At 34.8% G+C, this 25,082-nt stretch overlaps 2 protein-coding genes and 1 pseudogene across 5 annotated transcripts; 2 read left to right on the top strand and 1 right to left on the bottom strand.

The window, feature by feature from the left end:
* Positions 1 to 574: 574 nt before the first annotated feature.
* On the bottom strand, positions 575 to 2,178 carry LOC116118338 (annotated as a pseudogene).
* A 10,152-nt stretch (positions 2,179 to 12,330) lies between these two features.
* LOC116118350 (serine/threonine-protein kinase STY13) lies at positions 12,331 to 16,150 on the top strand. The gene is made up of 6 exons (XM_031404335.1): positions 12,331 to 12,585; positions 12,764 to 12,896; positions 13,044 to 13,239; positions 14,478 to 14,602; positions 14,683 to 14,841; positions 15,619 to 16,150. Exons 1-6 carry the CDS (start codon positions 12,455 to 12,457, stop codon positions 15,931 to 15,933), a joined length of 1,059 nt encoding a protein of 352 aa, XP_031260195.1. The 5' UTR covers positions 12,331 to 12,454; the 3' UTR covers positions 15,934 to 16,150.
* Positions 16,151 to 17,774: 1,624 nt separating this feature from the next.
* LOC116118349 (SUPPRESSOR OF GAMMA RESPONSE 1-like) lies at positions 17,775 to 21,844 on the top strand. 4 transcript variants are annotated; one of them, XM_031404334.1, is made up of 6 exons: positions 17,775 to 18,099; positions 19,091 to 19,223; positions 19,373 to 19,574; positions 20,050 to 20,546; positions 20,996 to 21,313; positions 21,404 to 21,844. In XM_031404334.1, the coding sequence occupies exons 1-6, from the start codon at positions 18,092 to 18,094 to the stop codon at positions 21,455 to 21,457; spliced, it is 1,212 nt and encodes a 403-aa protein (XP_031260194.1). In that variant the 5' UTR covers positions 17,775 to 18,091; the 3' UTR covers positions 21,458 to 21,844. The 4 variants fall into 4 exon arrangements, with proteins under 4 accessions (XP_031260194.1, XP_031260192.1, XP_031260191.1 ...); XM_031404332.1 differs by lacking the exon at positions 17,775 to 18,099 and adding an exon at positions 18,724 to 18,797 and having other exon boundaries at positions 21,413 to 21,844; XM_031404331.1 differs by lacking the exon at positions 17,775 to 18,099 and adding an exon at positions 18,730 to 18,797.
* Positions 21,845 to 25,082: the final 3,238 nt, after the last annotated feature.

Genomic DNA, 25,082 nt, shown 5'->3' with positions numbered 1-25,082 from the left:
GTCCTTTGGCCGCCAGAAAGGACTGATCAAAGATGCTTGAATTGACACAAACCTCTTTCCTGTCTGCAAATAGTTTTTATGCACCCGACTTCAAAGGGTTTTCCTCCCACTCATTTCCAAATTCCTAAGTATTCTCCAATCGGGCTAAGATAGGACAAATTTACTGAAACCTTTTCTTTGTCAAGGAACAGGAATGGCAATAAATAAATACATTATGCGCTCCAAATGTGAAGTTTCGTAGAAGGATTGGCTTATCACAAACTAGTAAACAATGAGCAAGAACAAGAACGATCAATATCCATAAAACAAAATCTATTTTCTGGGTAACATATAAATATTACCGTTACATGTTACGTAGTGCTTGCTCTTTAAACAGAAAATACAAACACTTCAATACACACCAGCTAACACCAGATGCAACCAAAATAATTGAAGTTTAACAGCCGAAGAAGTGTTCACAGAAATTCACAAGTTACTACCAATGGTCTGATAATGGAAGAAGCATTAGCATTGTCACATAGGGTGTTAGCTCTGTGTGTGAAAGACAAACGATAGGATGAGGACTGCTGCGAAATCATTCTTGGTAAATATTGCGGATTGCTGCATTAATGCTTTTACAGTCAAAATCCATGGTCTTCATCCAGTTCTCAAAGTCCCAATTCCTACAACACACAACCCATAGAGTAGTTATCATAAGAAATATTATGTATAGGAAACATCTTGGAGAAAGCCATTCAAAATGAGGATTTCATATGTAAACTGGCATGCTTCGACAAGTATTACTTACTCTTTTCGCATCATCTTTTAATATACAAATTTCATGATTACATGCATCAATGTTATATGTTATTGCAACTATTTTAGAGTGTACTCCTACGTGCCCATATATGTGCATGGAGTATCACCATGTCGCAATCATAAAACAATCTCATACTAACGTAATGAAACTGTGTTAAGCTAATTTATGTTTTCACTACCATAAACAAAGCGCAAAAATTCATGTAGTTAAAACAGGAATTTATGTATTCCATCCAAACACGAGTTTCTTTCCCCCCAATGCTAAGTCCTATTTTGAGGTCCATTGTAAAACAATGGCCTAATTTGAGTTTAAGAACAGACATTATATCTTCAGAAAGGGGGGAAATAGACTCACACTATATTTGATAAGAATAGGAAGAGAAAAGGGAAGAAGAATGAAAACAGAAAAAGGAGAAGATATGCATCCACCACCCTTCCATCCATTTGGTTTGATAAAAAAAAGAAAACATTACATTAATATAAACTACAAATGGCTCTTTCCCTTTATTAGTTTCTTGCAATACCCTAAATGTAAGAATCAAAACTTCCTCTGCACTACCCAAAAGTAAGACAAAATTCATCGTTCTCTATTCTTTCTGCTGAACACACAAAGTAATCTTACCTCCACCATTCTATTCCTAATACTTCGTCTCTCCTACAGAGGAACTTCATAGAAAGCACTTATGTAGAAACATAACTATTATAGCTTTTCTTACTACAAAACCGTTTTCTAGAAAGCAATAAGCCAAATGCTTCATCCAGAAATTTTTTATCTATTTCCGCCCAAACACCACTGCAACATAACATCTAAAGTACTCCTGATCACACCATACATCTCCAAATCAATCTCTTCTAATCCAACAAACATCAAATTACACAAAACTAAAACCAACAGTATATACCATTAAAAAAAAAAAAAAAACGAACCTTATGGCAGAGTTAATAGCATTAGTAGTAAAAGACCACTGATCAGTCTGTTTATGAATCGGGCAATTGTAGCTGCCAAAGTTCGAATTTCAAGCTCAATTTTTCTCATTCAAATAAGACTCTTGCACCCACCATTCATTGCATCCATCAATAAATCAGACACCCTTTTGCGCATTATTAATCGTTCTTTCTTCGCAACTCTGTTTTGAAAAAAACAAAAAAAACCGAACATCACCCCAAAAAAAAAATGCAAAAAGATTGAAAAAGTTTCAATTGAAAGAGAAAAATAAACCGACCCGTTTGTTGGCGGAGTTTGAGAGGAGAGGAGTGGTGATGATCGTGGAGTAGCTGGAGAAGAGAGGCTTCGAGACTGCCCGGCTCTGCTTGAGCTTGTCTGTCTCGGCTGGGAATGGCAAGCGCGTACGCGCCCAGAGGAAGCTGCGGTGAATACATTGATCTCAGCAGAGGGAGTGAGCTTCAATTATGCCTTTATTGTTTATTTCCAAATATTTATTTATTTATTTGAAATCGGTTAATTCTAGAAAAAAATATATGATCAACCAAGGAATAATTATTTTCGGAATAACAAAAAAGGAATAATTTTCAGTCGTTTGGTGTTAATTTTAACAGATAAATAAAAATACAAGAAAATAAAAAATACATAAAATACTTTTCTTTATTCTTAAAATATAAATTTAGAAAATAAAACTTTAAAAGAAAAGAAAATAATTTAAACCTAAGTTGTTTGCGGGCGATCAGGAGGTTTACGCACTTGTATAAATTAAATAGTTATTTATTGTTTTATATTAGTTAGTCAGTTAAGCCAAGTTGGTTAAATAGCTATAACTAAGTTGTTAAAACAGCATTTTGTTTCTTAGTTATATTAGGATTAGTGACACTAAGTAGCTATTTTTTCTGTATAAAAGGATGTACTCCCGTTTTTCTTCATTAATAAAATAACAACTCTCTTTACCAAATTGCATTTTATTCTATTCATGGTATACAGTATAAGATCCTTTTACGAATACACTACTTTTCTATTTATGTGGTAAATCTTTGATTCGATAAGCATAGGTGATGGCATAAGGAGCTCAAATCTTCAAAGTGAAAGAGAGATAGTGCTTAATCAAGTACAAATGGAGAACACATACGAAATGGAGATCATTTGTATCTGCAAATTCTAATCATCCAGGAATGATTCTTATCTCTACTCCACTAATCGGTAAGAATTACTTCTTAAGTGTTCTATGAAATTGCGTTGGGTGCAAAAGTGAAGTTAGGGCTTATAAATGGAATGTAGATGCTATGAGATGACATAATGAAGATCTTTCTGGATGTTTGAACAATGGAGTGAGGTAGATGTATGGTTAGTTCTTGGATATTAACTCAATTTGAAAGAGATTGTTGAAGCTTTTTTATATACAACCTCGGCTAAAGAGTTGTGGAAGGAGTTAGAAGAAAGGTTTGGTGAAGTAATGGACCTTTATTGTATAGATAATAGTTCAATTACTCAAGGAATAGCATGTGTGTAGTATTATAGAAGCTCAAGAAATTATGGGATGAATTGACATGTTTGATTCCCATACCAGAGTGTACTTGTGGTGTGGCTAAATCGGTAGCAGAGATAACTTCTTTTAATCGATTAATGACATTTCTTATGGGTTTAAATGATAGTTTTGATCATATTAAAAATCAAATCTTGGTTGTGGATCCTTTGCTATTGTAAACAAGCATACTCAATGATCTTGAGGATTGAAAAGGAAAGAGAAGTCATGTAGCATTTGGAGAAAATCTTGAGAATAGTGTTATGTTTGCTAAGCATGGAATTTAAAAAGGAAGCAATTGTTAAGAATGGGTACAGAGGAAGGACATGGTGAAGAGTCTGAAAGGCATTGTGAGTTTTGCAACAATGGTGGACCCACGAAAGGATCTATTTTAAGCTTCATGGTTATCTAGAACTAGTACAAAGAATTAAAAGAACAAAAGGGAAAATCTCAGCCTAGATTATGCAACATGACAGATACTCCATTAGACGTGTGAAAATTATGGTTGTTAACGACCCGAGCCGAGCCGAGTTTTTTGGCTTAACGAGCTCGACTCGTGAAAAAGAAGAAGAATTCGAGCCGAGCCTCTAATTTCTTGACTCGGCTCGACTCGTAAAGAGAGAAAAAGATTTCAAGCCTGGCTCGCGAGCCAACTTAACGAGCCGAGTTAGAGCGCTCGCGAGCAGCAAAAAACATGCAATTTTTTTTTAATTCGATGTAGATTTTCTCTCTCTATTTATTACTCTTTCTCTTTCACTTCTTTTCCCTCTAATTTATTATTGATTTGCTCTCTCTTCTTTTCTCTCTATCTCTCCTAACTAATGCTCACATTTCTCTCTTTTTTTTTTTTTTTTTCCTTTCTTTTTCTTTTCTTTCTCCCCGTTTCCCTTGCTCTCTCCAGTCTCCACCAACTCTGAAGTTATTCTCTTCCTTTTCTCTTTTGTCACTTATTACTCTTTGCTTTCTCTTCTTTTCTCTCTCTCTAATGACACATGTTTCTCCTATTTTCTCTTTCTTTCCTTCTTTCTCCTTTTTTCCTATTTTCTCTTTCTTTCTTTCATTCTTTCTCCTTGTTTCCCCTCACTCTCCACCAACTCATATTTCTTTCCTTCTTTCTCCTTGTTTCCCTGCACTCTCCACCAACTCATATTTCTTTCCTTCTTTCTCCTTGTTTCCCTGCACTCTCCACCAAATATGATGCCGACAACTTGCCTAAAATGGTTTGGTTTGGTTTGATTTTAGGGGAAAGGATTTTAGTCGCGTTTTTAGGGATTTTAACATTAGGGTGTTCTTTGTCATTTTTGCAAACTTTTTGTTTTAAAAATTTTAGTTTAATCCCCTATACTTAATAAAACCCCCAAAACGCACCTAATAATTCGAGCCTAGCTCGGCTCGCTAGCCTAACGAGCCGAGCCGAGGCAGGCTTGAACTCGGTTTGTGCTCTCTCAAGAATAGAGCCAAACCGGCTCGATTCCAAATGAGGAGAGCCGTACTCAAGAGCTTGAGTCGACTCGCCTCGTTGAACAACCCTAGACTGAAAATGAACAAAAAAGCAATGGGATTGAATGCAGTGCTACACTATCTGAGCTAATTCAGCAAGAATTGGCAAAGTTTATAAAGGGAAAAGCACTAGCTGATGGGTCTGTAATCAATTTTGCACATGTTGCTGATTTTGCAAGTATTGGTCTAAAACATGCATTAAGTTCTATTGAATTGTTAGATTCAGGATCTTGGATTATAGACACAGGAGCCTCAAGTCATATATGTACTGATCTTACAATGTTAAATCCTTATACTTTAGTAAATAAACCCATCCCTGTATACCTACCAGGTGGATCAATCAGTTTTGTACAACATATAGGAACACTCGTTTTACAGCAAGTTTTAACCCTTAATGAGGTCTTACAAATTCTCAATTTCAAATTCAACTTGTTGTCTGTAAATAAACTTTCTGAATCTACACTTATCAAATTTATTTTTTATCCTACTCATTGTCTTTTACAGGACCTGCAAACTGAAGTAGTGTTGGTAGTTGGCAAGTTAGTTGGGAGATTATACATTTTAGACAAATCTTCTTTTACTATAGAAACGATTAAAACCCATTCTTCACAGTTTGTATCTAGGATTGAATCATCTAATACTCCTCATACATATAATACCTTTTGTTATGCCAATAATGATGCCACAACTTCAACTCTATGGCATCAAAGATTAGGCCATCCATCACATGTTGTTCTTAATAAACTTTATATTACCAAGTGTTCTACTTTTAATACTTCTATTTGTGATATATGTCCTTTATCAAAACAACACAAAGTACATTCTCCTACTAGTACAACTCATACTCACACAGCATTTGAGTTAGTTCATGCAGACATATGAGGACCATATAAAATTGCTTCATTTACAAGTGCACATTATTTTTTAACCGTGGTTGATGATTTTAGTAGGGCAACCTGGACTTTTCTTTTGAGTCATAGAAGTCAAATTGTTCATACCTTAACTACATTTTTCAGCATGATTAAAAATCAGTTCTGGTTATCAATAAAGAACATTAGAACTGATAATGGAACTGAATTTCTTGGCAAAGATTGTGAAACTCTTTTCCTTGATCTTGGTATTTTACATCAAAAATATTGCATTTATTCCCCACAACAGCATGGGTTAGTAGAGAGGAAACATAAACACTTGCTTCAAGTAGCAAGAGCTCTTATGTTTCAATCTGCTCTACCTAAAAGTTTTGTCGGGAATCAATTTTTACAGCCACTTATATCATTAACAGGTTGCCCACTCATATTTTATAATGGAAAACACCTTGTGAAATACTTTTCCACAAACCACCAGATTATTTTTTCCTCAAGACTTTTGGTTGTTTATGTTTTGCTACAAACACATATCCAAACAAAGATAAGTTTTCCCCTAGAGCTTATAAGTGTGTTTTCATAGGATATTATACTGGTCAAAAGGCATATAAAATTTTTTACATTCATTCAAAAAAAAAAAAAATTATGTCAAGAGATGTCATATTTCATGAAAACTCTTTCCCTTTCAAACAAGTTTGTTCTTCTTCAACAGAGGTATCTTTACCTCTTGTTCCTGTTTCTGAAGACAATGACTTCACCCCTCTTACTAATACTCATGTTTCTGCAAAATTACAAACTCATTCTCCCTCAATTTCACCATCTTCCTTAACTACATCTTCTCCTATTGAATCTCAACCTCTCTTGGTGTTCCTCCTCCTACATGACATAGTACCAGATTATCAAAAAAACCTGCTTGATTAGATAACTTTGTGTCTAATGTTGCTTCCTCTACATCGACTTACACTGCCACTGCTACTATGTCTTCTACCTCTTCACCTCATACACCAATTACTTTTCCATATGTTCAATCACCTCTTTTTAATACATCATATATGTCCTTTTTGGAAAATGTGTCTAGTATCTAAGAACTAGCTTCTTATGATAAAGCTATACTTAATGTTCAATGGGTTCAAGCCATGAAAAATGAGCTTAATGCTTTAGAAGCAAATAATGCTATGGGAGCTAACACCTTTACCTGCAAGAAAGAAAGCCATTGGTTCTCGTTGGGTATATAAGATCAAACTTAACCTTGATGACTCTGTTGACAGGTACAAAGCTAGGTTAGTTGCAAAGGACTATAATCAAGTTGAAGGCATTGATTATTTTGACAGTTTTTCACCTATGGCAAAGTTGGTTATTGTCCGTATTTTTCTTGATGTGGCTACTACCCAGTTATGGCCCATTCACCAGCTTGACATCAATAATGCATTCTTATATGGTTATCTTGATGAAGAGGTTTATATGTTACCTCCTGATGGTTACACTAAGGTTGGACCAGCCAAGTTTGTTGCTTAAAAAGATCCTTGTATGGTTTGAAACAGGCTTCTAGACAATGGAATAATGAGTTCACTTCTCAATTAATTGCCTATGGATTTTCTCAGTCAGCTCATGATGCTTGTTTGTTTATTCAATCTACAGCTTCTTCCTCTTTTGCTCTTTTAGTTTATGTGGATGATGTCATTATTATTGGCTCTTCTGAAGCTGACATTCTTACTGTTAAGACCTATCTTCATGACAAGTTCACTATCAAGGATCTTGGGTATACTAAGTACTTCCTTGGTCTCGAAATTGCTAGGTCTTCTCAGGGTACTTACATTTATCAAAGGAAGTATGCATTAGACATTCTTAAAAATGCAGGGCTCTTTGGTGCTAAGCCTACTTTTACCCCTCTACTTAAAGAGTTCAAGTTTACTACTACTAAGAATGAATTACTTGCTGATCATGATAAGCATCACAGGTTGGTTGGTCGACTAATTTATCTTGGTTTTACTCACCTAGACCTTGCTTATGTTGTTCAACAACTTAGTCAGTATGTTCAACAACCTTGTAATAATCATTGGGCAGCTACTGTGCATGTTCTTCGATACTTGAAACACTGTCCTTCCAAAAGTTTATTTTTCCCTACACATAATTCTTTTAACTTGGAAGCCTTTTGTGATGCAGATTGGGCTTCATGTCCAAATACTAGGAAATCTCTTACTGGTTATTGTGTGTATCTTGGTTCTTCCTTAATTTCTTGGAAAACTAAGAAACAAACTACTGTTTCCAGGTCCTCTGCTAAAGTTGCGTATCGTAGCCTTACTTCCACTATATGTGAATTGCAATGGATTTCCTATATTCCCAAAGACTTTCATATTCCTCTGCACCTTCCTATTCCTTTATGGTGTGATAACCAAGTTGCTCTTCACATCACAACCAACCTTGTCTTTCATGAACGCACAAAACATCTTGAAATTGATTGTCATGTGGTTCGTAATCAATACAAGGCTAGTTTTGTACTTCCTCAACATATTTCTTCCAAGCTTCAAGTTGTTGATATTTTTACTAAGTCCTTGGCTGGTCCCTTGTTGCATCAGTTTGTTTCCAAGTTGGGCTTGCATGATTTTCATCAGGCTCCAACTTGAGGTGGGGATGTACAAATTAAATATTTTATTTATTGTTTTAATATTAGTTAGTCAGTTAAGCCGAAATGGTTAAATAGCTCCAGCTGAGTTGTAAAACAGCATTTTGTTTGTTAGTTAGATTAGGATTAGCTAGCAGTAAGTAGCTATTTTTTCTTGTATAAAAGGATGTACTATGTTTTTCTTCATTAATTAAATAAGAACTCACTTTACCAAATTGCATTTTACTTTGTTCATCAATTCCTTAAGTTCCTAGATTCAAACATTAGGACCACTTACCACAATAACATTGTGACTTACCTAGTCTTTTGGGCTTGTAGGGTGTTCAATGGACCTCGAAAAATAATTGAGGTGTACGCAAGCTGGCTCAGACACCCTGGTTACCAAAAAAAAAAAAAATCTTTTTCCAATATTAGAAGAGGTTTATGATAAATTTTGTGGGAGTTTGACAAGACATTTGTGATAATTTTAAAATGAAATTAATAACAATTTTTTCGATTTTTAAATATTTGTGAATATGATAATTTTTTTGATAACTGTGTGTCCAAACCAGTTTGTGCGTATCTCAACTAATCCTTATGGTCTATTGAACATCCGTCAGTTTGCACATACCTCAATTAATCATTGATCTATTGAACATTCGTTAGTTTGTGCATACCTTAATTAATCTTCGAGGTCTATTGAACATTCGTCAGTTTTCGCATAACTTAACTAATCTTCGAGGTTTATTGAACATTCACCAGTTTGCGCGTATCTTAAATAATCTTTGGGGTCTATTGAGCTTTCACATGGTTACTTTGTATAACTCGAACACAATATCTTTGGGTAACCCAGAGTCTTATTATCTAGTTATAATTTTAGTAATTAATTCAATCCCCTTTTTCATGTTGAAATTTAGGTCAATAGTCAATTATGAGTTGGGTTGGTGGGCAGTGGGCTCTAGATAACTACTCCCTCCGTTTCTATATACGTGTCGTTTTAAGTTTTTACACTGTTTTTAATGAATCAAAAATTGTACAGAGAATTGACTTTTTTCCTCATATTGAAGGTGGGAAAATTTTGTTTTTCCCACTGCAACACGTGTGTGAAATATTAAAATAAAGATAGAAATTGTGAAAGAGAGGAGATGAGGGGAAGAGATAGATAAAGAGAGAGAGAGAGAGGAGTGTGGGGCAGGGTAGAGAAAAAGGTGGAGAGAGGAAATGAGGGGCAGGTTGGAGAATGAAGATGTGGATTAGAAAACATTGAAAAAAGAGAACGTCATTTATTTTGAAAAAAATTATTACCCTCAAAACGACGTTTATTTTGAAACCGAGGGAGTAATTAATTAGAGGCCACCGATTTAATTTTAACATTTATGGTAGGTTTTATAAGTCGTAATTTTTATTTATGCAAGGAATCAATTAATAAATGAAACTTCAAACAATACAAATAGTTAACTTGAAAAGGGTATGGTTTTTTCTATATACTATATAGTATTTTCTCAATATTTTTCTAAAAAAAAATAAATTTTCATTTATTTATGTCAAACTTAAAAAAAAAAAATCCATGAAAATTAAACAAATACAAAAAAAATCCAAAAAAAAAAAAAAAAAAAGGGGAAAACAAGTCATGAATCATGTAAAGCAAGTAGACAACAAACTTATTCAATCTTAAAAATAGATAAACCTCGAGGACAACATGTGATTAAAACTACAATAAAGTCAAATGGAAAATAATAATTGTTTCTTGTAGCGTATAAGATTATATAGACAAAGATTTCAAGGATTTGCGCGCTGATTAAAAAATTGTATGATTGAGTGAAGTTAAAATTGTAGTCTTAACACTTTTTGAAGCTTAAGGTGAAGGCCCATAACCAAAAGAGGAGCCGCCTGATTGACTCGCTCAAGACCAACACTTTTATTTAACCAAAACGTCAACAAATTAATCATTCACAACCTACCCTTAAAAGCGACCTCCCTTTTTTTTCAGACTTTTTGCTTTTTGTACCTCACCGACATCGTTTTTATACTTTGTTTTCTTTTTATATATATATATATATATAAGATGACTCTACATTTAATCTTCGATAGAACTTGAGATAGGACTATGTGTCGCCAACTCGTTTGTACAAGATCGTTACAAAATAACTTACATCTATTGTACACTAGTTTTCCTTTTTTCGTTCATAAAAATACTAGGTAAAACTAATAGAAAGAACTAACTATAGGTGATAAGTTTTTGGGCAATGTGTTCTTCAAGTGATGATCTTTTTTTTTTTATGATAAAGAAAGACAACAAATTCGTAGGCGATGAGATTTTAGCCTTCTCACGTTGTTGATTTCAACTTCAATTTATTTTTGTATTTTTTTGTTGATCAAACTTTCATTTATGAATGATAACTATTTTGATCATGTACTTTCATGCTAGCCGTTAGGCATGCACAAAGTTCATTCTAACCATAAATTTAGTTCAATTTCCTTCAATAATAGACAATTCAATTTCTTCTATAAGTGTCGAGGCCAAATTATGTAACTAATTCCTATAAGTATTTAGCACATCCACATTCTATAATAGACATTTTTCTTTACTTATTATTATTATTTAAAAAAAAAAACTATAATAAAATAAACCTTATTCAATCCCCATTTCCTCACTCAACCCAAATTCAAACTTATCAATACGTCAAACTCAAATATTATTATTTAATTGAGTATTGAAATAGTTCATCATATTTGAATTGAAGAACAACCTAAGATTTTTTTAATAACATTCAAATGTCAACCATCAATATTTTTATTGCTCTTTTACCTAAAATCAACTTTGTAGTAATTCAACCAACACGATGACTTTGTAAATATTTATTATTTATATTATACTATTTATAATTTGATAGTTTTCAACAAAATTTATCAACCAAATCTTATCTTCCGTAAACTTAAGTACAAATCAAATATCAAAAGTGAATTCAAATTTAAGCTCTATATGCATTTAAATTATTTATTTTATGCGAAATTTTTTAATTAATTTTTATTTAAATATAACCATTTAATATGTTATATAAAAATTAAAAAAATATTATTTATCTTAAAAACCATTAATGATTACAACAAAAGGTGAAAATGGGTTAACGTGAGTGAATTAACAGTAGAAGGTCAAACATGTCGGTGGAGTTGTGTCAGGCTTTTAATGTACGAAACAATCAAAGTCAATTCTCTGACGAAAGCCCAAGTAACGGCCCACCCATTTTATATTTTATTCTCCTTTTTCAATTTGTTTTTCTTATCAATCTCTTTTTTCTTTTTCCACGTATTTATATTTCTTATTTTTATTTATACAATAATCTTTTTTTAAATCATTTAATTTTTTAATGACAAAACCCATTAAAAAATTATTTTTTTATTATTTTAGTACACTAATCCAAACAAAATTTACAATTTTTTTTTTTTTTTTTGCATTAAAAAGTGTTTGATCTAATTTATACGTATCTCAATTAATTTTTCGAAATCACGAAATCAACGATCAAATAAATTTTTAGTTATTATCCTTTATTAGTAGTCATAAGGATTCAAACTCAAGATTCTTCAGTAATATACTCAAAATCTATTTTATATTTTTAAGAACAATAACTCAGGATTTTAATTTTAAAAAATGTATATTTATTTTGTTTAAAATGGTAAATTTTTATTTTTAAATAAAACAGTAAAATCAATGCGATAATAATTTTAATTTTAATTTAATAATTAATAATTTGATTAGCAGTAGAATCAAAAGCAACGGAGATTTGTTTTTATAGTCTTTCTTCTTCTAAATTCTAAACAACACCAAACGATACTGTTTCTCTGACAAAGACTCAGTGTCTTCCGCGGCTTTATATTCTCAGATCACCAACGCGTTATCATGATGTCTTTATTTTAATATCTCCAATTCCAACCCATCCATCCTCCACCTTCCTTCTTCCTTCTCCCATCCATTCACTCTTTTCTTTTTTCTTTCTTGCGTTTTTTATAGCTCCGTTGTGACTCAAACACTCGTGGGTTGGTTTTGTTTTTTTCTTTCTCAGTAAAGATAGTTTCTTTTTTTCTTTTTTCATTTTTCTTTTTCTTTTTTTTACTGGTTTGGATCTGTTACTGAATGTGGGGGTCTGTGTTTTGACACGGAGAAGTTTGATTTGGGTCATAGATGTTAGTTGGGTTCTTGTTTTGATGAGTTAAGAAGAAAAATGGGATCTGCAAATGAGTTTTTTTCTACTGGAGAGTTTAGTTTAGACCCCAAGTGGTTGGTTGATGGTAAGCAGCTTTTTGTTGGTCCAAAGATCGGAGAGGGAGCTCATGCTAAAGTTTACGAGGGAAAGTAAGTCATTGTTGTGTTCTCTACGAATTTCGCTTCTTTGATTTAGAGACTGAATTGAATTCAGTTTGTGAAGTTTTTTTTTTTTAATTACTATTATTTATTTTTTTATATGCTAGTTGGGTTCTTTCTGGAGATTATCCCAATCTTTGACTTTATGAACTCTTGTTTGTGTTTTCAGATATAAGAATCAGAATGTTGCTATTAAAATCGTTAATAGAGGAGATAGCCCCGAAGAAATTGCCAAGAGAGAAGCTAGGTTTGCAAGAGAGGTTGCAATGTTGTCTAGAGTACAACATAAGAATTTAGTGAAGGTTTGTTGATTAGCCTATAGGTGAAATTTATGATTTGATTTTCATTGAAAGATATTCGCCATCAACGGTTATTGAGACTGGATTTCATATGAAAATCATTGAATCATATTACCGATAACTAAGATGGTGACAATTCTGTGTTGCCAGTTTATAGGTGCTTGCAAGGAGCCTGTGATGGTCATAGTAACCGAGCTCCTATTGGGTGGGACATTGCGTAAATATTTGCTTAACCTGCGGCCGAGGTGCTTGGACATGCGTGTGGCAATTAGTTTTTCCCTTGATATTGCCCGTGCCATGGAATGCTTACACTCTCATGGAATCATTCATCGTGACCTGAAACCTGGTATGATTTTGTTAACAATTGTTTTAATTTGATAGTTAACCATATTTAGCTTGAATGGGCAGTGACAGTCCTGCTGCAGTTTGATGGACAGCCGGCCTGGTGCTAAGTTTGTGAAATTTGGAGTATTTTTTGGTATATGTTTAGTGGCCATCTTAATCAAACTCATGAAACTATAAGAAAAATATAAATGCTTGGTCACAAGCAGATTGTATCAGTCTGTGCTCTGCCTTTGTATTTTTCTTTTATTCTGAGGCTGATGTAGGGATCTAATAAGTGGTGTGTAACCCTTGAGAAACATTCAACTTGAGTTCCTAGTCTCAGCATGTATGTTTGTCCCTTTGGATGTTCAATGTTGTTGTAATATGACTCCAAAACTGCTGGTGTGTATCTTATTTGTAGCATGATTACTCGCTTTCCATGTTGATAGGTAAACAAATTGGATATTTTTCTTGTTTATTTGCTTTTTTATGGATTTTCTTTTCCTGATTTTCTGGGACTACCCACCTATGACAAAAATATGTGAAAGTTAAACTGTGTCAGAACATTCCTTCCTCATGTTCCAGAATTTGGTGGGAATAATAGATTACTTCTGCTCCATTACTCTGTATCTGCCCTAAAGACTTCCCTATCCCCTACTGTTCTCTGCTTGCTTGTTCATTTTTTGCCAAGGAACAATTACTACTTTTATTGCACCCAATAATGTAAGACCAAATTCACAAGTGAGAAATGGAGATTTTGGTATTTTAGGGACTGGGTTGTGTCTTTTATTAAACATTCTTATGACATGAAGTTTAACTATCTCATTAGCATCAGCATATAGCCTGAAACTTTTGTCTTACACAAAACATTTGTTGAATATTTATCGGGTAGTTTTGGATTATTGAAAATCTATCCTGTAGTTTCTCTTAGTTCTTGTTTCCTGGGTTAGTTCTAAATCTCATCCTTTGATTTCTCCAGCTGGTTCTGATAAAGGCTTCCTGCTTCTGATTTATTCCAAACATGCTATTTTTTATAATCTCCCAAATCTAGTGCAGCAACTCTTGAATATATATATATATATTTTTTTTTTTAAATTATCTTGTTCCATAAATCTATGATCTTGAAATTCATTTTAATTGACATAGTATTAACAGTATCATAGTCCTAAGTGAAATTTGTTGAAAGAAGAAGTAGGTGCTTCTTCTAGGATATTAACTACTAAGCATAATTCTTATGACTTTGTTTGCTTCTTTTCCCAGAGAACTTGATCTTGACAGCAGACCACAGAACCGTAAAACTTGCAGATTTTGGTTTAGCCAGAGAAGAGTCATTAACGGAGATGATGACTGCTGAAACGGGGACGTATCGGTGGATGGCTCCGGAGGTACTTTGCTATATTTTTCAGATCTTGATCAACTGAAGGAGATGTTCCATATTAAAATATTGATTCACCTTTGGTGACAGCTTTACAGCACAGTCACATTAAGACGCGGAGAGAAAAAGCACTACAATCACAAGGTGGACATATACAGCTTTGGGATTGTGTTGTGGGAGCTTATCCATAATAAGTTACCATTTGAAGGCATGTCAAATCTACAAGCAGCATATGCAGCTGCTTTTAAGGTAATTTTATTTGGCCGCCTTGTTATATAATGAAGATGGGATGGATTTTTTGAGGGTGTTTTTTCTCTGTTAGTGTTGAAAAGGCACCCTTTTTGAAATGTCCCAGATGCTTGCTTAATTCCAGAACAGCTGCAGACAGCCCCTTCCCTGCCATTTAATTGAGTTACACGGAAACATTTGACACACTCAAAATTAATAGATACCAAAGAGACATCACATGTTGAAGGGCTGGAACTTGTCGGCACAAACATTACTGACGGGTACTCCTTGAGAAAAGTGTTGAACCTTGACGGCCATTATCAAGTCCTTCTAGATTTGATCTTGACCTCCTTTAAAAGGAAGCCACTTGTTAAATGGGCAGCCATGTCCAGAGAGGCAGAGATACAAGGGGTGGCAGGGATGGACCTTGTGGCCCTCATGAAGGACTTCGAATTAGCTGCTCAAAATTGCTAAAGTAGATGAAACCAATCGCTAAAGATTCATGAAGAGTGAAATTGTTTCCATTTCACATTAAAGTACTGTATTGTGTAGGATATTGATTTGACGAGGCCCATGCATGTCCTTTTGGTTTTATCTAAAGTTGGTTGAGTGAATATCTCTCTCTCATCTGACAGTCGGTTGGATGATCAGGACATTTGTAGGGGTCTCCAATCGTGCTGTTCAACATGGCATTAAATGGCTGATAACTCTTTATCTTCTCATAGTTCATTATATCTCAGCCATACTTCCAGCTTCTTTTTGGGCTTCACGATGTGATATTTTACTTTGTTGTTTCAGAATGTGAGGCCCAGTGCTGAGGATCTCCCTGAAGATTTAGCTTTGATCGTGACTTCTTGCTGGAAAGAGGATCCCAATGCACGACCTAACTTCACCCAAATAATCCAGATGCTCCTGCACTATCTCTCTACAAATTCGCCATCAGAGCCTGTTGTTCCTCATCGGACATTTTCTTCTGAGAACACTGTACTACCACCAGAGTCTCCTGGGACAAGCTCTCTAATGGCTGTAAGAGATGACTCAGGTTCAGCCCCAAACACCAGAACGGAAGACAAGCCAAGAGGTTTCTTCTTCTGCTTTAACCAATGTTACTGATCCTTCCAACGGCACAAATTTGTCATTGGATGTATCCCATGTTATTTTAGGAAGCAGATCAATAAACTATATCCTCAAATATAAAAGAATACATCAAGATTACAAAATAAGAAAAGAAAAAAAAAAAGAAATCAAATCTTTTGAGATCAGCCAGTTCAGTGGCCATAGGAGCTTTGTAGCATCTGATGTCTCTATTATAACTTCGTTTTTTCGGTTATATTACAATGCTCTGACCCAGATGCTCCATCAAGAAAATTGGAGTTGAGGTTGCTGTGATGTATTATGATTGTAAAATAAGGTCATCCAAAGGCTTCTACTCCTGTTTAATTTTTTTGTTTATCCTATGAGAATGTGTGTAGTCCAAACCACTGAACCAGGACAGAGAGCAACTTTGATTTGACCAAATGATTTGAGTTTGTCACTACATTGTCACTTAGTAATGTTATTTTAATTAAAAAAAAAAAAAAAACCCATTTTATATTCCCAACAAAAGTACAGTTTCCTTGTTTTACGACTATTTGGTCCCAGAAAATTGTAACAGCAGTGGCAGGCACTATTTCTCGTTACAGCTCCCATTTATAAGTTGTACACAGCAAGCCAAAGGCAAAAACATCCATCTATTTTACTTTTTACATAATCCATCAACATCCACAAGTGAAAGAGGAAAAATCTAATAGTAACGTCAATGACTCAATATGAATACATAGAAGAGTAAACGACTTTACCCACCCAAGGTTTCATAAATGCCAGATTCCCACCCTTAAATTAACACTTTAGTTTTCTCTCAAAATAATTCTTATATCTCAAATTTCTCTCAAATAACCCCCACAAGAGATCTTGGCCCAGCAAAAAATCCGGCTTGATTTCGGCACCGTTGGACCTCTCCAACACCACCCTCAGCATCCATTTATCCTCCTCACAAAAACCCCTAATTTTTTCACCCAATTTCACCTCGGCCGGAATTTGGTTGGAAAGGCGTGACAACATGCGAAAACCTAAGGGAGAGGCGGTGGCAATCAGCGAGCAATTGTGATTGACGATGTTGAGGGTTTTGGTGGGGGAAGCCGGTGATATTATTGGTGGTGTCGGGGTGGTTTCTGGTGCCGAGACCTGTCGGAATTTGGATGAAACGCGCCACTGAAACTAAGAGCGGTGGCCAGCAATTGGGGGATTCAATCAAGCAGAAAGGTTAGGGGTTTTGATGTGCGGGTTGAGGGGATTGTAATGGTGGTGTTGGAAAGGGTTGACTGTGTTGGGAACAGGCCAGAATGACCTGAAATCGCCAATAAGATGAGTTTGAGAAGTGAAATGTTATTTTAAAATTTATCGTTTTTGAAATGATCATTTTACCCTTTTAACAGTTAGATTAAACAGTTTTTTATTAATTTAAAAGTGAAAATCTAGATTTTATAAACCATAGTGGGAACATACAGATTAGCCAAATCTTCGGTGGAAAAATGTCGTTTACTCTATATAAAAAGTGATAATTGAGCAACTCTTCAAGGAAAGTCTGCGGTAATTACAGAGCCATACAAAGTGTGAGATTACAGGGAAATTACGGGGTCTACTCAAGCCGCGTAAGTTTACAGTGATCTCAATCTAACGGCTAACAAGAATGGAAAGTGGAGACGATTCTATACAAACGTCAATTATTAATTATTGTTGGAAAAAGTGGGAATTTCACAAGATTAAACTCTACTGTTGTTTCCAAATTAAGCTTGGAGGGCACGGAAGCTTCATGTCCCTACTGCAATCTGGTTATACGGATTTACGAAAATACCACTGACCCGGTCTTCGAGGTTGCCAAGTGCTTCACTTTCTAAAGACAGGATTTAGGTTCGTGTCCGAACAGGCAGCTTCGGACTTAGGTTCAGTCAACGTTTGGGACCCACAAAAGACGTTAGATTTGCCTCGTCTGTCTGAAATGCTTCTATCCGAAGCTGGGGTTCGGTTTACAAGCCTCTCATAAGAGGACCGAAACTGAGTTTTCCCGCTCACTTACACTCTCTCTTAACCTTGGAGAGTCACACACTGTTCAGTTAACTTAGTCGAGTGGAGAAAAGTGAAACCTTCCTGTAAACTTGTTAAGCAATTTACTGTCTCTCTCTCTCTCTCTCTCTCTCGCTCTCTGTTTCTTAATCTTTGTTGTTTCTTAGACATGTCAAGGTAAGATTGAAATCGAGGATGAGTCTGTGTCTCTGTGATATGATTATACTGAGAACTGAGCTGAGTCTCTCTTCAAGATTTTATTTTTTTATGAAAGAAAAATCATTTTTTATTGTTGTTTGAAGATGATTGGAGAAACCCCTTGAATAGATTTTTTTTTTTTTTTTTTCTTCTTGTTTTGAGATTTTTGTTCTGGGTGGCTGGGTTTGATAAAAATGTTGCTTTTCTTTTTTCTTTTTATGTGTATGAACTGACTCAGTTACAAATTTATTGATAAATATGTTTTGGATTCAATTTCTGGTGTTTATTTGACAAACCCTTTCCAACTTTTTTGTTAAAAAGAAAAGAAGGAACTTCTGGGTACCCTGTTTATTTGACAACCGTACGCTGCCATAAGTAAATTGACAATAAAGGGAGTTTGTAGGAGATGAATATTGGAGTAAACTTTGATGTAGGATTTCTTTTTGAAGAATGAAGCTCATTCGTGGTTTAATGGATGATTATTACCTTGGTATTTTAGTAACAAAATAGCTGCAAAGATCAATGAGTATTAGATGATTAAATAATTTCCTGTTAATCAAGTTGGATTTGCAACTCCCCAATAGAATGCAGTGAATAGAAGTGATGGTGTCTCTTGATCTATGCCAAACAAGTCTCAAATACATGGCAGCCGAAATAAAACCGGCATGGTCCAATAAGTTCAGCAGGCTATTCTTAGATTCAATTGATGTTTGTTTTATGTTGTTCTTCAGCATACTTGAACTCTTTGCTTATAATTTTGTCCTTTTTTTTTATCCTTTCTTTTTTATTCTTGGCTGCTTGTGGTTTATAATTAGAGTAATCTTACACTTACACAAAGATCTCTACACAAAAGAGTGAATATAATGAGTTTCTCCTCAGATTTTGCCTCTTCACTTTATATGAAAATCATTGTAAGATTTCTTTGAAAGTATAGTATTAACCTTGAGATTATGGCATGTGTTTGTTGCAGGAGTTGGATAGTTAACAGTAGAGCAATTGCAAAGAAAGTGAGAAATGCCACTCGATCATCTTCTCAACTAATCAAAGACTGTGGAGCAAATCGAGAATGCCCAAATTGCCATTATTGCATTGATAACAGTGATGTATGTTGGAACATTTGTCTTTGTTTGCACAATTAGCTTACTAAATTTTTTAGATTTGTTCATGTCATCATAGAGAATGTATTTACTCCAAAATTATTTATATCAATTTGTTGTTTTCCTGCTCATTTGAGTAATTAATCACACAACAGTTTGTCCTTGTACAGGTCTCTCAAGAATGGCCTGGCTTACCGGTTGGTGTGAAGTTTGATCCATCTGATGTAGAGCTTGTACAACATTTAGCTGCAAAATGTGGTGTTGGAGACTCGAAGCCTCACATGTTTATTGATGAGTTTATTCCAACACTTGAGGGGGACCAAGGAATTTGTTATACCCATCCAGAAAATCTTCCAGGTGAGGATCTTCCGAGCTTACAGTTTTATTTGATTATTTCGACCGTGCTTCCTTTTGATGATTATTTCAACAACATGAAGTCAATGAACCAATAAGATGATTCTCTCTAAAAGAAAAATAGCTGAATGATAGTAAATTCTCTAAATTGAAAGTTATGAAGGCTGCTGCATAGGAACCCCTGCTCTTTACTCCACCCATGTACACGAGGGCTCTGAATCATTTGAACGTCGGTTACATTTGGTTATTGTCAGGTTCTTTTGGTGTTACCTGTGTCCTCTAGGCTGGACTTAACGAACTTAATTTGCCTGCTTTTGCCAAGTAAATCAGATTTATTGTTTATTGTCCAGTTATTCTATGCCAATTCATGATCACACTGAATTTTATTTTGGTTTGACAAATTGGACCAAATGGATCCAAGCATGTGAAATTGCAAGTCTATAAACTATTAAAATGACAATGTCTGAATTTGTTGCAGGTGCTAAGAAAGATGGAAGCAGTGTCCATTTCTTTCACAGAACAATGAATGCTTATTCTACTGGTCAAAGGAAGCGTCGTAAGATCCACAATCAACATAGTTTAACTGAAGATCATGCGCGCTGGCACAAAACTGGTAAAACCAAAGCTGTGATACAAAATGGAGTGCAGAAGGGCTGCAAGAAAATCATGGTTCTTTATAAGAGCTCAAAGAAGGGCAGCAAACCAGATAAGGCCAATTGGGTCATGCAGCAGTACCATCTGGGGACTGACGAAGATGAAAAGGATGGTGAATATGTGGTTTCTAAAATTTACTATCAGCAGCCGAAACAAAACGAAAAGGCTGAAGATTGTCCAGTTATTGAAGATTCGGACAATTTGGCACTTGAAACTAGTCCAAGGACCCCAAATACAAATCCTCCCATTCCTCCGCGGCCAGAGAAATCTTTAACATGTGATAATGCTGCTGATGGTAATATACTAACATCACCTGTAAAGGTAGGTAGTTATCTTTGTAAAATTCTCACGTGAAATATTACAACAGCTCGTATACAGGAATTGAGATTTTAGTTTGTAGGTTGCCATTTGCATTAATTTATAAAAAATCTTGTTTGTGAAATGAATTGCTAAAGCTTTCATTGGATGTTTATCATTATCATGTAAGGTTAGCCTTCATTTTTTCTGATAATGAGCCAATGACAGTTCATAACATTTCTACATTTTGATTGCTATCACTACTGTGATTTTTTCTTTTCAAAAACTTGTTTCTAAATGATGCAACGTGATATACCATGAATTGGCAATAAACTCATTTCAATTATCCACACAATTTAAGTTCATGTCATTTGGGATTGATAAAAACAGAACATATATGATTTGATTTCAAGTTTGTTTACTAGATGCTTTATTCATTTTGGTCCTTAATGTAGTTGAATTTTGTGGATTAGGCACCAGAGCATATTGTAGAAGCATCGTCTGCCCCTTTACCTTCTGCTGTTAAGCCTGAGGACCATCTAGGGAGCATAACATGGTTGGCGGGTGAATCTCAGGATGTTGACTATCCTGATTTGAATTCCATTGAAGAATCTTTGTTATGCAAGGAAGAAAACATTTCTTCTGCTCTCTTAGAGAATTCAGGAATTAATAATGTCTCATACACCGATCTTTGGTACGACACAAATAACATGAAAGGGAACAACAGTGCACCCTGTGGAATTTCTGATCTCGAGAACCTAGAACTGGATACTCCGCCAGATTTTCAGCTCGTAAGTTTACCCTCTTTCATCAATGTCTATAACTTACCGGCATTGTCATTTAGTACTATTTTCTCTGACCTCCTTATTTATGTCATGAAGGATCTACAGACGTTTTCTGGGGAGAGTATTCTTGATTGGTTAGACCGTTTCTGAAGAACTAATATGCAAGCCCTGACAATAGATTTCGAAGTTATGTTTTCCCGGCCCTGGCTGAAGTTGTTTTCTTCACTAACATTTTCTTCAGCGGCAAAGAATCAATTGCTCTTTTCGAGGGAGTTCTCTATACAGTTCATGAATCCAAGGACTCCACAAAGCTTGCGGCAGATGAAGCTATGGAGTAGTTGCTTTAGCTTTCTTGCATTATTGATCATTCCTAGAGTTTGATTTGAGCAGAAATGTTCCTGGTGGCTTTTGTGTAGTAGCATCAGTTGCAGCATATGTAATGTATGTTAATGCACCAGTGAGGTGCTCAGATTCAGAGATCATTTTATTGTGTTGATAAACTACGTAAACATTATAAAAACTTAATGCTTTGTTACTGACACATAAAATATTTGGTGTTCCACTTAGTGATTGTTAACTGATGATGACCATTTAAAAATTAAACAATGCAATATAATGATCTTAAACAAATGGACTATACCCTTAGGGTCTATTTGGTTAAGTGAATGTTGGATTATTGGGAATATTGAATTACTAGAAAGTTAAATTATCTTGAAGATTATTGAGAATCTTTAAAAAAATGTGTTTGGTTAGTTGAAATAAATTGGTGGATATGTTATATTAATATGTTTAGTTGAAAGGAATAAATTAGTAGATATATTATTTAAATTACTAAATTGTCATCTTTTTAAATATTAATATAATATTATTTTTATTATTAATTTTTGAATAATTTTTTTAACCCCCAACATTTAAGATTTAGCTAAAATACCCCGTTTATATAAAACTTTAATTTATAACAAAATCACCCCCACCACCCGAAGCCACTGCTTGCCACCGTCAGCCGTTGCCGGAAGTCGTCGAAAATCACCTAGAGTGATCGTGAGTAATCCACCATCATCGGGAGGCTCCGATATGGCCGTTTTTAGCCATATTGATGGTAAAAAAGGCCATATCAGGAGCAGATCTGGTTGTTAATGGCCAGACTCATGGCCTTTATCGGCCATATCTGAATAAGATATGGCCGTTAACGGCTAGATCTATTCTGGCCGGAATAGATTTGGTCGTTAACAACTATATCTTATCCAGATATGACCGATAAAGACCATTAACGGCCAGACCCATCGATTTGGCTAGAAATGGCCAGAATTGATCTGGCCAGAATTGATCTGGCCAGATCAAGTATGATATGGTCGGAAACGACCATATTGGAGCCTCTCGGTCATTTTTAGCGACTCCGGCGACTTTCCAACGGCGGTTGGCAGTGGTTGGCCCGCTATCGGTGGTGGTGGTTTGTAATTTGTTTTAAATATAAGGGCATTATTGTCCAAAAACTTAATTAAACAAGGGTAAAATTGTAATGGTGGATTAATGTAAATTGATTTTAAAACAAGGGCATTATTGTCCAAAATTTTTATTAATAAGAGATAAAATTGTAACAAAAATAAGATTACTTTGATAATCTTACAATACCTAAGAAAATTAAGCTAATCAGATTACCTCCAATATTACCAACGATAACTACTATTGGTATTGAAAGATTACCGGAATCTAAGGCACAATACCAAACGTGGTAATCAAAATAATATAAGATGACATAACCCCAGTAATCTGATATACCCCCCAACCAAACGCCCCCTTAGAAGATAGAATCAACATGAGTTCTGAAAGTATTCTTCTGCCTAATATGTGCCTTTTTTTTTTTTTTTTTTTTTTTTGAGTATTTAATTTTTGTTATACGTTGAGAGATTATGTACAAAATATTTCAATGAGTAATTTTTTATGAAAAAATTATATAAAAGTATTTTCATACATAACTGGTTAATTATGGTTATATTTAGTAATTTAATAGTGTAAAAGATTTTTTTTTTTTTTCTATCAAAATAATGGCCTAATACAAATTCTCATCTATAAAGTTTCAAAATATATATTACCGAAAACACGATTCCATTAATAATTTCGTTGTGAGAAGGGGAGAATGGTCAAAAGTCTTTATAAGTAAGGATAGAATAGTCAATTAATTGATTTCGTTTTCTCTTTTTTTCCTTGCCCTAACCAAATGTTTTCTTTCTTCAACTGATTTTTCCGTTTTAAGAAACCGTCAGCCTTCCCCGGTCACCACCACAAGAACCCCTAGCGTCCCACCATCAAAACCCCACCCTTTTCCCCTTATTCGTCCAGCCACTGATTTGTGCAACTATCCTTGTTGATTTTTGATCGATTTGGGCGAAAACAACTCCTTCCACCACCACCCTATGACTCATTTGCACCTCCCCTTCCAAAACCCTTATCCTCTTCGCCCATGGCAACCCATTGTTGTTGTTTGCTGCTCATAAGGGTTTTTTTTTTTTTTTTTGTGTGTTTGTTGAAATTGTTGTTGTGTGTGGTTTGTTGTTTAAATTGAATTGAGGTTGGTTTGTTTAGTTAATTGAAGTGTTTTTGCTATTGTTTTTTGCCGAAAAATCCCATCCAATCACCACCGATCACCTCCCTTTTAGCTTGCTCACCACCTGATTGTTGTTTTTCCCAACCAACCTTGGGGTGAGTGGAGGCTACGAACAGTGGTAATCGGCGCCAAGGTTGTTAGGGGTTTTAGAGAGAAGGTGTCAGTGGTTTAAAAGTAGTGTTAGGAGGGATTTCGGTGTCGAGAATAGCCAAAAAAGCTTGAAACGTGCAAGGAAAACCCAAGGGTAATGGAGATCGAGGTGCTGACCAAGTTGATGTTCCCAAATATTCCCAAGATCCTTTGCAAGGAATTGGCGGTCCAATGACGAGGGCAAAGACAAAGAGGATGAGAGAGGTTTTGCAAGGCTTGATCATGGAAGTGCAATACAAAGAGGCTGTACTAGAAGACTCTAAGACTAAATTCGAAGATTTTAAAGCACCAAGGATGATCTATTATCTTTTTATGTAAGGGTAGATTTGGAAGATCAGTGGAAGCGAGGATTAATTGGAGACTTATTTCGTTTCTTTATCTTGGGTTTTTTTTTTATGTTTTAATTATCATTAATTCTTTAGTCTTTTATTTATTTAAGGTTTATTTAGGCCCAATTTGTTTTTCTTAAGCCCAACCCGTTTTTTTCAATTACGGTTTTTTTTTAGGGTTTGCTGGTTATAAAAAGGGGCGCCATGTTATTTTTGGGGGACAGATTATTATCAATTGAAGTTTATTTCAGAAGCTATTTGCTTTGCCATCTTGTGTTCTTGATTGAATGCTTGAATCTCGACTTATCAAAGGATGATCACCCTTGTGGCATCTCAAGATTAGGGCTTTAAGGACTTAGTTTCCTTAGGTTCTAATTCGATCATCCTCACACGTTCCTACAAACAACTTGTTCCTATCTACATTTGGCATCAAAGCTTTGGTTGCTGAAACAAGTTATTTATCTCCAACACTCTTTGTTTGCGTTCTTGATTCAAAAAAAAAAAAAAAAAAAATTAAATTTTCTTGTGATTTATTTTTCTGTGTTCAATCCATCTTTGTTCTACAAAAGAAAAAAAAAACGAAAAAAAAAAAAAAAGAACGAAGTGGCAATTTTGAGTTGTTAAATTTCCCATTCTTGTTCTCTTTGGTAAGTATCATATTTTTGTTGAATTAAATTTTCAATTCTTGTTT

This window comes from Pistacia vera, unplaced genomic scaffold (assembly GCF_008641045.1).
Source record: "Pistacia vera cultivar Batoury unplaced genomic scaffold, PisVer_v2 Contig840, whole genome shotgun sequence".
NCBI classification, from domain to species: Eukaryota; Viridiplantae; Streptophyta; class Magnoliopsida; order Sapindales; family Anacardiaceae; genus Pistacia; species Pistacia vera.
The sequence above is the reverse complement of the archived record's forward strand: the minus strand, read 5'-3'. Positions and strand labels throughout refer to the sequence as shown.